We start from the raw sequence: 15,180 nt of genomic DNA, 5'->3' as shown, positions 1-15,180 counted from the left end.
TAATTATATGGAAGTCTGTAGCAGAAAAAGAAAGTGTTTGTACTGTATTTTTTATATTTTCAAACACTGTTGCTATTTTATTTGTTTTTTTAAACCTCTAGGGGGAGGGGGGGGGGGTCAGATTTTTACAGACCAGGAATTGATGATGCACAGCTCCAGAGTCACAGGGGAACTGCACATGGAGCCTTATTTGTGTGTATAGATCTGTGTGTGTATAGTGGTACTATCTTGCCTTATTTAGGCTTCTAACATTGCAAGAGAGTTGGAATAAACTTGCCCACCCTCTAATGAGATGTCCCGGCTATACTATACAGCAAAGCTGACAGTGGGCTATGGAAGATAGGAAGGGAAAGCCTATTGTGGCCGGTGTGGTTATCCACATTAAAAAAAAAACACCAAAGAGTTTAAAAAAAATATGGTTATAATAAAGATCTGATTTTAAAAAAAACATTAAAAAAGGAGCAAAGAAAATAAGTATGTTGCTTCACTAACAGGCAATATATTATGTTGTATTTCCTGTAGTGAATAACATACATAAACCTATGATGGCAGAGGTACCACCTGGTACCTCTGGAGTTTTATTTACTATAATTAGAAACATACTTGAGGGGCGTTAAAACAGTTCTGGTGCATCTACTGTAAATGACATTAGATACATCAGTTGGAACTTTAGGCCAAATATCTAGTGTGTATGGAGGTCCCCCAACTCTCCCTAAACGGCAGATGTCGGGAGGGTGCGTGGATCGGGTATTATGTAGTTTAACATGCCCGATCCTTTGTTCCCGTGTGGGGTCTGGCAGTAGCTTATTCCCCTCTAATTGAACTAAACATGAATGCCCGGATCACCATATCGGGGAAATTCAAATGTTTCTTATGCCGATGAATACAATATTTTGTGCGACGTATGAAGCAATTATGTCCTGGAAGAGGATGGTTTTTACGTTCCTTAATGGGGTTACTAACTGAAAATTCCAAATATGGATGTGGCTTGCCCAAATATCACTACTTAACCTCGCAACCTCCAGATCTCAGAGCCTCCAGAAACATTTACATACGTGTGTGAATTATATTAGCTACTTATTTATTAAGCTACATTTTTATAATCTGCAGACTTTTAGGTGGACATACACCTTAGATTAATAATTAATTAGATTAGATTAAGTTTGGGCAGAATCGGCCGACTAATGTGTATGGGGGCCTCCAGACTCTACCCCAACGGCAGATGTCAAGGGAGGGAAGAATCGGGCAGTTGGATTTCAACATGCCTGATCCATTTGTTCTTGGGGGAGATAAGCTGCCGCCAGAGGTGCCTGGCAACGACTTAAGGCCCTTTTGCACAGGCCAATGATCGGGTGAACGAGTGTTCATATGAACGCTCATTCCAGATTATTGCCCTGTGTAAATCGGCTAAAGACCAGCTGATGAATGAGCAAACGCTCGTTCATTGGCTAATCGGGGGACAGGGAGATGCAAATTGACGAATGATGGTGGTAACGATCATTCGTCCCAATACTTAAAGATTGTTGCTTCTTGTGAATGGATCAAATAAAATGCAGATTGACAAGCCGTATTGTCAATTGGTGTTCGTTAAATGTGGTTTAACACGAGAGATATCTGCCCGTGTAAAAGCGCCTTTTATCTCCTCTCGGAGAGCGTGCATATGAATTGGGGGTTTGGGAGGAATAACGGTTTGCTGAACGACAGCTATCGGAGGTGTATGAGCCTTAAGTTTAGTGCTCCTTTAAGAATTCTCCCATTCCACAGAGAACCCAACAACCTGGGAAAGAAAGGTGGAAGTAAAGTCCCTACATGTTCCTTAACTTAAGGGGCATTAATGTTACTGTGGGTTCAGAATCCTGATGAATTTGACCAAGTAGCTGAACAATGCATGACCTTCAACTGGAAAGAAAAGTAATTAAAGTGTCTCTTCTGATCCATGGTACAGTCAGATGAAAGAGACGTTTTGTTATTCTTGTCACATGAAAAATAATTGGAACCTAGAGCACTGTTTCCACACTGCAAAGTCTCTTTTGTAGAAATGCGGGCAAAGCAACAAAAGCAGAAAGAAAGCAATGAAGTATTTTTTATTTGAGTTAACAGCAATTTGCAAGATTCTGTTGAAATAGAGAGACAAAGGTCACCTTCCACAGCCAATAGCTGAGCCACAAAATGCTAAGCATGCCATGTTAAACTATACAGAATTCAAAGCAAAGTGAAGCATTGGTTATGAGTTACTTACAAATAGCTTCATTACACAGTGCCAAAGCTGTAGTGTAATCTCCTTTCTGCTCCAGCCTCAGTGATTGCTCAAAGACAGAGTCTGCCTCCTGTATGGATCGCTCAAAGCTGTCACTCCTCCCTGCAAAATAGCCACATATAATTGTCCATTTCTTAATTGCTTCTTATATGGCTTACATCAAAATCTACACCGTCCGTCAGTTTCTTTATAGTTGCTATGGCCACAAAAAAGCGTCTAAAAACCACCGCGACTACCGCTTAGCAACTACACGGAGTAAAACCAATGTTTTCAGAGGAGCTTGTGCCACTCACAATAAATTATAACGCCTGCCAAATAGCACTGACACTTATAGTCGTGTTAACATTTAAAAAAACTACTAAAAACAAATGGTTGTTGTGAATGTGGCTAGGAAAGCCCAGAACATCCCTTGCCCGTATCTGAAAAGCCTGGCTTCACCTAGGTCAAATGTCGAACTAGAAGGGAAAACATGCAATGATGAACTATATTTTAAAAAAACTAAATGTTAATTTGATTTGTCATTTTTGGTGAATACTATAGTGAAGAAAAAACACACGCACACAACCCCGAAATATTGGTTTTATGTGATGAAATAAATTGAAAGCATCAAATTTATTATGCGTTTGAGTTAAAGAAGAAAGGGTCATGGCTAACAGGAGTCGTAAACTGCCTTTCAGAGGTTTACATAGCCTTTCTTTTCAATAAAAAGTTCAGTCAGTGTGATTGGTGCAACTTTCTAAATAGTTTTCATAAAAAATTTGTTTTACTTTGAGATACAGCTGCTCTGTATTATGTATACAGGGCAGCTGTATCTAGTGCTATTCACTGAATCCATTCATCCCGCGGACGAGACGGGTTCAGTTACAGTGGGTCCTGCGTTTCTGTCTAGAACACGAACAAGAATAAGACATGTTCTAGAAGTGCTCATGCACATCACAGGGAAGCCAATACTATCCGCGTTTTGCAATCCGCCGAATGAAAACGGTGGTGTACAGATCTAACTTTGCGGAATATACGTTTCCACAAAAAAAAAAAAAAAATAACTGATGCGTGCATGGCCCCATAGAAATGAATGGTTCAGTATGCTATCCACAAAAAAAAAAAAAAATAGGATAGGTCACCGACGAAAACAAAAGGTCATATGCATGAGCCCTATAGTGTGTAATACTGTAGGGGGTATGTTCACACAGGGTGGATACGCTGCATAAAAGCACACCGTGTGTCACCCCATGCCGCCACAGGGAATTCTGGCCGAAAAACCGCACCAAATTGTGGTGCAGTTTCTCTTCCGGAATGTCCACTGCAGGAAAACTGCACATAAAAAACACGTAGTCATGGCGACGCGTCCCTCTGCCGTCCTCCTAGAATGAGGTTTCATCCCATGTGACCACTGCAGCGGTCACAGGTGATGAAGCGTCATCCCCGGTTGCCGGCGAGGATGAAGTAGCACAAAGTTCTGGATAAGTAGAAGATTTTTTTTTCTTTTTTCTGAGTTGCGATCTTTGCAGCGGAATCGCAGCTTGTCCGCCGCAAAATACACAACATCTGCTATTTGTTGCAGGTTTTACCTCAGTATTGAATTCAATCTGGAAAACCCAAAACAAAAAAGAAGCGATTACGCAAATACAATGGACAATGCTGCAGATTAAAAAAGTTTTTTAAAACTTTTATTCCACTTATCATTTACGAAACGTGTGGATGAGATTTGATCAAATCTTATCCGCTTTGCTGCAGATTTTCTGCAATGAAATCGGTTTTGGAAAATCAACAGTATTTACACTATGTGTAAACCAGGCCAAACAGTGAGGATCAATTATGGCTGTCTTGAATTCGGATTAACTGAGGCCACACTTAAAGAGGCTCTGTCACCAGATTTTCAAACCCCTACCTCCTATTGCAGCAGATCGGCGCTGCAATGTAGATTACAGTAACGTTTTTTTTTTCAAAAACGAGCATTTTTGGCCAAGTTATGAGCATTTTTATATTTATGCAAATGAGCCTTTCTTAAGTACAAGTGGGCGTGTATTGTGTGTGTACATCTGGGCGTTTTTACTTGTTTTACTAGCTGGGCGTTGTGAATAGAAGTGTATGATGCTGACGAATCATCATCATCCACTTCTCTTCGTTACCACCCAGCTTCTGGCAGTGCACAGACACACAGCGTGTTCTCGAGAGATCACGCTGTGTCGTCACTCACTTCCTGCCCCAGGTCCTGCATCGTGTCGGCAATTAACATAACTGGTATCTCCGCGTTTGTAAAAGTCTGATCTATTACAATAGTACATTATTTAACCCACAGGGTGAACGCGGTAAAAACAAGAAATTAAAAACACCAGAATTGCTGTTTTTTTGTCACCTCAGTTCCCCAATAAAATGGAATAAAAAGTGATCAAAAAGTCAATATAGTACCAATAAAAACTGGAGTTCGCCCCGCAAAAAAATAAGCCTTCACATCGCTCAATCGATGGACAAAAAAACATTATGGTTTTTAGAACGAGGCGGCAACTTTTTTTTTTAACTAATAGGCTTTTTTGTAAAAAGTGGTGAAACACAAAAAAAAAGGTATATACATTTTGTATCCCTGTAATCATATTAACCCGTAGAAGAAAGTTAACATGTCGTTTTTAGCAAATTACGTACGCTATAAAAACTAAACCAAGAAAACAATTGCGGAATTGCAGTTTTTTGTCCATTTAACCACACAAAGAATTTTTTTTTCAGTTTCCCAGTACATTACATGGTACGTTAAATATTGCCATGAAAAACTGCAACCTGTCTCGCAAAAAACAAGCCCTCATACTGCTACGCTGTCTAAAAAAAGTTATGTCTTTTGGAAGGCGGGGAGGAAAAAAATTTAAATTAGCCTGTTTACTTCGAGTGAGAGAAAGGTTGACAGAAATGAAAACGTTCAGTGAACTGGAGCCAGTTATGTAATTTTAATTAAAAAAAGGTTAGCTGTTCCACAATGATGTCTTCCATAGGTTGCCAACTTAAAAATCTTGGGACAGATGGAAAAAATAATCCACAACCATTCTGAACTCTGAAGTGTAGGGGGGAGGGGGGTAGGCAAGTGTAAATTACCCTGGTTCTGTAACTCATCCAAATCCAAAAACCGCCGAGGCTGCGGGTTGAACCCCATGGCTGCCTCAATATCTTTTTCCCTCTTCCAGCGCAGTTCTTGCTCACTCGCCCTTCTTGCAACTTCCTCTTGAAGTTCATCCAATTCACTCTTTATGGATCCCGGACTCTCTGCTGCTACAATTACAACACAGAAACATGCTGAAAACCACAGGAAACAGTAGGTTTTGTTAAGGCAAACCTAGATGGATTGAAAATAAATGAAAACGGCTGTGTGAGAAGTGCAGCATGACGTATAAGTCTTCCAAAAATGACCACCGTTTCACCCATCAGAACATCTCTGAGCCGTAGCCACTCAGTGAGCTGCTCTAGGGATTTCTTTCCAGTGCCTTGTTAGAGTTACTCTCCCCTAGAAGAACAGATCTCTGTAACAAGGCATCCAATGGAGCATGCCACGATTTTTTTCACATGGATTTGTACGGCAATGTACAGAAAACAAAAAACAAACAAACAAAACACTGCATAGGGCTATTTCACATGAGGATATACAGAGAACATTCAGACAGTGATGACTGTTTATTAAAACACAACCTCTTTTAGAAGCGCATAGTAAAAAATATCTTACCAACATGAGAGGGATGGACCTTAACCCATACACTGGAGGCAGAATCGGCCATATCTAATGCACTGCTGCTCTGAGACTTTGGGATGTTTCGCCTGGTAGGAGCTTGAGCTGTACCAGGACTTTTCCTTGAGTGATATTCCCTTAAAGTAACAGAATTCCACAGTAAAATAAGTGATTTGTGATACCATTTTAATGCACAGGTGGCAAGAGGGTGATCAGTCTACGCATAAAGCAAGGCTTAGTTTTGCACATTAAGGCCCCATGCACACGACCGTAAAACCATCCGCGGATTTACAGACCCATTCGGTCCTATTGGCAGCGGACACCATTCCATAGCGCTACAGATGGGTATCTGTGCCGTAGAACAGTGCCGGGAATTATGGAGCATGTCCTATTTTTTGTATTTTACGGGCCATGCTCCTATATTTTGTATGGGACAACGGCTTGAAAATGCGGGCGGCAGTCAGCGGCCGGCCTGCTGAGATTACGGGCACACGGTGTGCACGGGACCATAGTTTGTGTGTTTCCTCTCTAAACATCACATCAGAGAAATTACTCATCACTTATTACATTGTTCTGCAAGGAAATACAGAATCATGGTCCTCTAGAATTACGCCTTCTGCATTTAATATAATTTTAGATAGAGTAGTACACTATATTAAAAATAATCTTTCCTAATAGCTTATCACAAGAAACATAAAAAATATAACAAGTGATTTCAAGTTTGACCCATCGTTTACGCTTTTTAACAATAAATACTGTATTCAAAGATAATAAACTTGCTCTATTTCTCTACTTATCAGACTTGCACCTTTTCCTGGCTATTGCTCCGTAACTGTTCAGAAACTCTGCACTCACTGAAAAACAATGAATCTATGAGGCACAAAAATTGTCAGAGTTTAAACGATGCCTGTGCACATAGCGGTAGTGTGAACTTGTATCATCTGTACAAGCTGTAGCCATATTGTTTTTTATGCGCAGTTCTCAGCCGCACAGTACACTACCGCTACGTGATGCAGGCACGGGGACCGGGTGCAGAGCTTGCTCCATTCTGGGACTAATAATAGCAAAAACTGAGCATTACAGATTAAACCTGCAAAGGGGAAAAACTGCCGAAAATGGCTTTATAATGGAGACATTGTGGTCAGGAATACTGTTGTGGTCAAGTACACACAGTTGATGGTTTCACCTAGAATGATAGGCAAGCTTTAAACAAACCAGTAAAATGATATGACCAGGGAATCCCTTTCCTAATCCATCTGGAATTCAAGCTGTGTATTTTTCTTGCTACATTATAATTGCAATTTTGAATGCATGTGGTTGTTATAATGTATTTCCTTTAAATGTTCTATGTAAAGCAGTACAGAATATAACGATGCTATATAGTTATTAAAAGGCATTTACCGAAAAGCACTACAATTCTCTGATAAAGGCAAGTCCATGCTGATGGGACTATTGCTGTTCCGTTCACTGCTTTCATAGCCAGACTCCATCCTCTGGATAAGACGAGGCTGCTGCTGATCCACAAGATGAGGATGAATACCGAGTCCGACACCCCAACTCCTATATTTCACACATGGATGCTTTTCCTTTGTATCAGGATTGGCGGTTTCCCTCCGATCATTAACAGAGAATTCCTTAGCTTTTATAGGAAATAAAAAATTTATTTCCTCATCATATTTCACTCTATGAAATCCTTAAAAGAAATCCTGGAGAATCCCTTAAAGTTTATAAAGTGTTGTAAACCACAAACAGTCTTTACAACAAATACAGCATTTGGATGGACACTGGCGAACAGGGTCAGAATCAGGGAAAACCACGTGAAGGTAACTATTCTTATGTAAAGGTAACTATTCTACATCAGTATGTAAAAAATAAAAAATAAATATTTTTTTTTATAAATATATAAAAAAAACTGTTATTTAAGAAGCTCACTCTATCCCACCACATGCAAGTGCATTGACATAACCCTACATTAAGATGAAGCATATATAGCAACAATTCCTGATATACTTTCATGGGACACAAAACATCTGGATAAAAACTACTAAACCCTTATGCCAAGTTAGACCCACAAAGGCTTATGTTTATGGGCTGCTTCAGCGAAAGGTCTATACTATGAACAACACCTGTTACTCCTTCATAGGAATAACATTTAGCTGCACATTAATGAGGAACAACATTAAAAAGCCGTTATCTTCACATTTGTCTTAGACCTTGGAGAAGTCATGAGAATAGAGGAGTACAAGACCAACAAAGGAGCATAAGACGTATTTACAAATGACATCCCCTTACCAGAGTCTTCTGAGAAGGGACTGAGTGGACTGTATCCTGTATTTTTCCTCTTTTCATGTCTGAAGACACTATCAACATTTAATGGCTCACGTGTTGGGCGCCAAGTAGGCCGATACCTGCCAGATAACCCAGATTTGATCTCATTGCTGTTATTTTCCATATCCCAGTCCCTGGGTCTTACTGCTAAGCTTGCGGGTGGCTTGATCTCTGCCTGATCCACCGCACTTCCAACATGATGTACGCTTTGCGTTGTTTGTGATGCTTGCGATGGTCTGTGAATCATATTGCTAACAGTGGTTTTAAAGTCTCTCAACCTACTGGAACTGCTGGATAGCTTCAGACCTGCTCTTGGAGCTTGCTTCTCCTTTAAGGTTTCACCTAATACAATGAACAAGCAGTTAAAGAGAAAGCCACATATTAAAAAAGGAAGCAAAACTAATTCAGAAAAAGGAAAAAGAGATATCAAGCAGGACCACTAGTAATAGTGCAGGTCAGACCTTCACTGTGATAACCTGACGATTGGGACTCATCTCCTTTTCTCCGAGGCCGACTGGAACTTCGTTTTCGGTCAGTTAAGGGTCCCTTCCTTGAAAAATGTCTCTGACTACACTCACTATCTGTCAGGTGTCCTGTATACAAGAAAGTACACCATAAAACCCTAGAAAATGAGGATACCTGCACAGCAACCTTAAACTCATTATAAAAATGTATATCATGGAAACCGCGAAATACCTAATGTGATATCACACGTTGGCTTTCTTCAGAGTAACTGAGGCATAAATTCCCACAAATGTGAGACTCATGATGATATTAACAGCTGATCTCTGAATCGGTTTGCACGCAATACAATGGTTGGTAAAATCTTTTGATGTAAACAATAGAATAGTTATCGTTGCAAAGGAGAAAGAAGAATATTTACATCTATTCCTGGTAAAATATCAATAAACACCTTTAAGAAAAATTCCACCTAAAAATCTATAATATATTTCTGGATATTATTTAGGAAAAAAAAATTGTAATTGATATATATTGCCTACCCTCCCTCCATGATGTGCATCAATAAACGAACAGAAGTTTTTGCTGGTCACACATAGAACCGCTGTCCAGGCCTGGTGATTGACACATGGAGGGAGGGATGGAGCATAAGGGTTGGCCCGACAGCACAGAGCAGAAGTTGTCAGGCTCTCTAAAAAATGAACAGTTTTATACACATACATTTCAATGAAATACCCTTAAAAAAAAGTCAGTGGGTTTAAAAACATAATATAATTCTACCACTATCCATTATATCCAGAATTTTATTACATGTTTAAACTCGATTTTATTTTTTTAAGTTGCTTTGATTTTTAGGTAAAAATTTATTATGGACATTTTATTTTAAATATACCTGGTAGGGTTAAATGAAGAGAGAATAGATTTTAAGGCTGGAAACACACATGCAGTTTTTGATGCAGTTTTTGAGCCACAGACAGAAGTGGATCCAGCAGGTAGGAGAAATATAAGTCATGTCATTATAGTGCCCAAATGCCCATTCCTTTTGGATCCACTCCTGGCTTTGGCTAAAAAAAAACAAAAAACACTAAAAACTGCCACAAAAACCTGCATGTGTGACCCCAGCCTAAAAGAAAAATGAGATACATTGAGGATCAGTACCTGTATCTCTACTACTCTGTGATGCTGCATCGTTCTCCAGGTTGTAGATGACTGTGCCTTGGGAGTCCGAGGAGAAGTGGCTCATCACAGATTCATGATGTGAATGTTTGTAGGGATAGCTGTCAGTGGAGGAGTCTGTCCTGGTGTCACTGGAGATAGAGGGCTCCCTGCCTACGACAAATAATTCACAACTGTGACAAATGCTGCTCATTCATCTTACAGACAAGGAACGACAAAGACTGATACTAAAATAAAAGGTAATAATTCATACACAAAATCCTGCACTTACATTTTATTCAACCCTCACACAATAACTATTGCGATGTGAAGGAAATCTAAAAGATCAACATTACCTAGGAAAAGGAAAAATTCATGCTGACAGCATTGACTAGTATGTAAATCAAACATTGCCTTTTTCTTACTCCAAAGCACAAGAATTAAAAAGTCTTTACAAAATTATATAAAAGTGAAATAAGATAATGGTCGTCTAAACGGTCTTACTGGCTACGAATTTCAATTACACAATTAACACTAAGGCTAGAGTTACACGGCGACTTTGGCCACGACACAGGTCGCATGGCCAAAAATAGCTGTGTGCCCCTGCGTGCATCGCAAGTAATTCAAGTCAATGTGGCCACGTAGCGACCCACATGTTAACGCAACCTGACAGTCACAAGAACCTGCTGGATATCTTGTCGCGATATCTTGACTGTCATCACGCAGGGGCACACAGCAATCTTTGGCAGCACGATCGGTCGTGCCTAAAGTTACAGTGTAGTCCTAGCTAAACTCACATGTGAATCCCTATGGAAGGAAGAGGGACTACCAGAGACATCACTGGTGCCACTTTTCTGGAGCTTTACACTCCTACAAATTTAAGTTACTAAGTTTTCCTTCATATGTGTATTACATCATTTAGGTCGGGATGCAGAAGTTTTAAAGAAGTTTGTTTTTGGCAATAGTTATACTAAATCACAGTGATCGGCAGTGTCAGATGAAAAAGAGTGACATAGTTACCAGAGTCTTCACTATCATAGCATGTTCTGCTATACTGTCGAATATCCATCTGAGACAATACATCTGGAACAGACACTGGAGTACCCCTAGGATCAGCATACAAAAGTAGTAATGGCTGATAGTGCCCCTTTATGCATTTTGTCACTACGTCTTTCCATTTTGGACCAATCTGGGACAAAAAAACAAAACATAAAACAAAATATAATCCTCTGGTAAGACAAATATTTTTCTTCCTTTGCATGCAATTGCCTTTCAAAGTGTAAACTTACAGACAAGTAAGAAACTGAACTAAGCATGCTCTGCCTCTGCACAGTGATGGAAGATAGAACAGCATATTCCAGTTTACAATGGACTTCTGAACAAGTGGAAATTTTAGTTAGCTTTGTAAATGTATAATGGGGGGGGGGTGTTCTGAGAAAAATTCATTGAAACTCGCTCAGCAGATACGGTCACAAAGCAAACTAAAAAAACGTTATGTGAATCATTCTCCATCCAAACATACAATCACAATGGCGATACTTACTAGGGAAGCTCAGTATGCGATTTCCTTCTACCTGACTAGCAAAACAATGGCTCATTGGGGTTAAAAATTCACAGAATTTTTACCCTTCAGAGTCAATAGTCAGGGGAATAATAACTGCGCTGCTCTTTAGCGTGAGGAGACTAATGAACAAATTCTTATATATCTCAGTTTCCTAGACGATCCCCGAGAATAGGACATCAGTCCGGGAGCAATGCTGAAATGGACTACGCACAGCTTCCGAAAATTGATGCAACTTATCAAGTAGAATGTTATTTAAGAAATTTGTTAATATGGCAATTCTAAAAACAACCGGGAACACGGATCTCAAAATGTATTAACAAACCTTGTTAGTAAAACACTTTAGGATTTTGATGGCCAAAGCAAATCTTGTACACGGACGTACACACAAAATGTATGCTCTACATCGGTTATAAAAGGGTTCACAGCAAACAAACACAATGATGGCAGAATATTCCAAATCTGAGGTTTGCAGTATACAAGGTTTAATTTGCCTCCTGGAGAATCAACAGGAAGAGGAATTTTAAAGAGTCACTTGTTTTTGGTCAAATTATGTGGATTACCTCTTTTACATGGGCATCATCAAAATACATCCACTTCCGTATTTTGGTTTGAAAGAAGAAGGTGGAGTAATGTTTCCCATAGTAACAGATCATTCCAACCAAATACAGCTCAGAATGCTTCGCTCTGTCATCTGTAACCCTATAAAATAACTGAAAAGAAAATGTACTCTAAGCAGATAAATCTAAAAAACAGAGGGTATTATGGTGTCCAGCAATGTGGACTAAAATACAATCTTATATTTTTATAATGCATGTGTAAAATTTATCAAAAAGTATATCAAGTTCCATAACTATAAAGTAATGGCATGTCCTAATGCCAAGATTACTTGGCTACAGAAAAGCCCAATGTAGTAGCAAGGCAATATGGAACAAAGACATTATAAGGAATAATTATTTTGATTGTCTAGTCAACGTCAAAACGGTCAATGCATTCAGTATATTGCTCTATTATTGGATGCTGCTTAGAAACGAAGGCATAAAAGGAGGCAGAAAATGAGGCTATATCGATCCCTACACATAGTCTGGTCTAGAAATGAAACATATGGCAACAGGACACTTACATCCCCGAGCTTAAGGCAGGTTCCAAGACTATGAATGACATCCTCCGCAAGATCAGAGTGATCGGAGTCCCACACCAGTCCAATTGTTATGATCTGAGGTGCATTCATGAGCACTCGACGGATGCGGATTTTCTCACCACAATTGCTCTGTAAATTCAATAGTCTTGTTATAGCACAATAGCAAAAAAGGACAGAGTGTAACAATTCAGCCTTTATAACACAAACAGAAATGATAAAGCGTAATTTCCGTTATAAAAAATAAAATAAAAAAAAAGTACAAGATACTGAGTACTTACAGGACAGTTCCTCAAGTCCCCCATCGTACTAGCTTTTTGCAGTAATTCTCCGAACATGTCCGGGGTTGGTTTTTCTCTCCTTTCTAACATACAAATTGCCTGATTGCTACAGTGTAAACAAAATATATAAATCGAGGAATTAGAGTAGTGAAAGCTGTAATAACCCTAAAGGGCATTGTCAAATAATTCTCTACTTATAATACGGCTTCGTGCAAGACCTGCAACTATTATTTAAGGCAAGGATTTCTATTAAATGGTTTATGATCATCAGCTAACAAAACATTACGCAGGTTCCATCGGCTCAAATCCCCATATTATATAAAAACTCTGTCCGATCTGGTTATCCAAAATGTAGATGAGAGCAATGGTATGCATAGACCTAAGCCACAAAGTTAAATGATCGGTATTATATTTATTTAATATTGGATAATTTACCTAACATACAAGATATGTTACTGTGACCAAAGCAACATTCCCAAACAATCATCCTGGTCAGAGGAAAAAATAATTATTTAGCATCTATAAATAGGGACAATATCGGTTAATAAATACGATGATCACGGAGATACATTTTCAGTCGTCCGATCAGTAAAGCTGGCCATACAATGGTCAACATGTCCCCAATCCAACGAGCACGCTCATATTGTACATGATCGGGGAAACGGTTTTGTTTGTTACAAGAAAACGCACATGAATGAAGATTGCATGACAGCGATTTTAGCCTTTAATCAGCAACGACATTTGAAACAGATTGACAGCCGATGAAAGGTGATCCTATCAGAGATTTTAGAGAGATTCCTCAACCATTCTTTTCAGCAACATACACGACAAAATTGTAATTGATCGGTCATGTAGCTGACAATTATCCCGTCCATATGACCTATTAAGGTATAAGGACGTCAGAGCAGGGTTCCCTACTCGGAGACTTATTTATTTGTAGTGCTTTTCATTTATACAGTGATTGAGCTTTATTTATATAAAACTGGAAAATTATTTTAAGTTAGTTGTTTTTCAGTACAAATGTTCAACATGACAGAATTTGTATAAATCAGCTGAATGGCTACCAGAATATATAGTATAATGTGTAGAAGTATATATTTAAAAAAATCAAAAAAAAAATCACCTTACCAGAGTGCAGTAGTAGAGATATAATGCACCATCTGAATAAAAGGCAGAGGGTCTGATGTGGCACCACAGCTGGTACAAACACACTACAAAAGGAGATACAAATATTATTCATAATCAATGAAAACAGTTGACACACCACAACAGCTGATAACAGAGAAATAACAGCTATGTCAGATCATTTTTTAAACAAATACCAGTAAAACCTGATGGACCTTTAATGTAATCACTTTAATGTAGTCTGTCAGAGTTCCGGTATTTTTGACCGCAAGTATAGTACTGTAGACTGCGCTTTTCTTGCCCTCAATAATACAAGAACGGGGGCGATGGAAACCTCGACAAAGGCTCTGAATGCTGGTATGTTTTTAAACATGTTCTGAATTTATTCAGTACCATTACCGCAATTTAGGTAAGTAGAATACAAAAAGTTTGCTGGATCTAGGAGAAACGAAGGCTGGCAATAAGATAGATGTAGGCCAAAAGCCATCTCCCCCGACCTAGACAAACATTTATTTCAATGGGGAGAGGGAGACTATCTGCTGCCACTTCTAGCAGCCGGCTTATCTTCTGGCAGACCAAATAATCAGTAAAGTTGAACTCTAACAATCTTTGTTTCCACTATGACTTCGGCTGTTAGAGGGCAATCCAGACACCCCCATACACCTTGTCAGTGGATCAGTCAGTGACATTAATCTAATGTGTATTGAGGCTTAAAGAGGCTCTGTCACCACATTATAAGTGGCCTATATTGTACATGATATGATCGGCGCTGTAATGTAGATTACAGAAGTGTTTTTTATTTAGAAAAACGATCATTTTTGACGGCGTTATGACCTATTTTAGCTTTATGCTAATGAGTTTCTTAATGGACAACTGGGCGTGTTTTACTATATGACCAAGTGGGTGTTGTACAGAGGAGTGTATGACGCTGACCAATCAGTGACCAATCAGCGTCATACACTTCTCCCCATTCATTTACACAGCACATAGCGATATCGCCATGTGCAGTCACATAAACACACTATAACGTTACTGCAGTGTCCTGACAATGAATATACATTACCTCCAGCCAGGACGTGATGTGTATTCAAAATCCTGAAACTTTGCCAACACAATCCCGACACTGTTTTTTTCCTTTGCCCGTTGAATAGGTAAAAACGCGACAAAAAT

The 15,180-nt window shown here is 39.2% G+C and overlaps 1 protein-coding gene across 7 annotated transcripts in view; it reads right to left on the bottom strand.

Annotated features, from left to right (window-relative positions):
* USP54 (ubiquitin specific peptidase 54) overlaps positions 1-15,180 on the bottom strand; it is an 86,333-nt gene that overhangs the window by 17,914 nt on the left and 53,239 nt on the right. For 6 of the 7 annotated variants that reach the window (XM_075841670.1, XM_075841667.1, XM_075841664.1 and 3 more), the window contains exons 6-17: positions 14,014-14,096; positions 12,886-12,991; positions 12,590-12,736; positions 12,030-12,179; positions 10,926-11,094; positions 9,909-10,079; positions 8,753-8,884; positions 8,256-8,633; positions 7,365-7,602; positions 5,961-6,100; positions 5,339-5,512; positions 2,240-2,359 (exon numbers count right to left, since the gene is read on the bottom strand). In XM_075841670.1, coding sequence (XP_075697785.1) covers positions 2,240-2,359; positions 5,339-5,512; positions 5,961-6,100; positions 7,365-7,602; positions 8,256-8,633; positions 8,753-8,884; positions 9,909-10,079; positions 10,926-11,094; positions 12,030-12,179; positions 12,590-12,736; positions 12,886-12,991; positions 14,014-14,096 — 2,008 coding nt within the window. The remainder of the gene's footprint in view (positions 1-2,239; positions 2,360-5,338; positions 5,513-5,960; positions 6,101-7,364; positions 7,603-8,255; positions 8,634-8,752; positions 8,885-9,908; positions 10,080-10,925; positions 11,095-12,029; positions 12,180-12,589; positions 12,737-12,885; positions 12,992-14,013; positions 14,097-15,180) is intronic. The other variant, XM_075841668.1, reaches the window with a different exon arrangement.

This window comes from Rhinoderma darwinii, chromosome 11 (assembly GCF_050947455.1).
Source record: "Rhinoderma darwinii isolate aRhiDar2 chromosome 11, aRhiDar2.hap1, whole genome shotgun sequence".
Classification (NCBI taxonomy): domain Eukaryota; kingdom Metazoa; phylum Chordata; class Amphibia; order Anura; family Rhinodermatidae; genus Rhinoderma; species Rhinoderma darwinii.
This window is presented reverse-complemented; position numbering and strand designations above follow the sequence as displayed.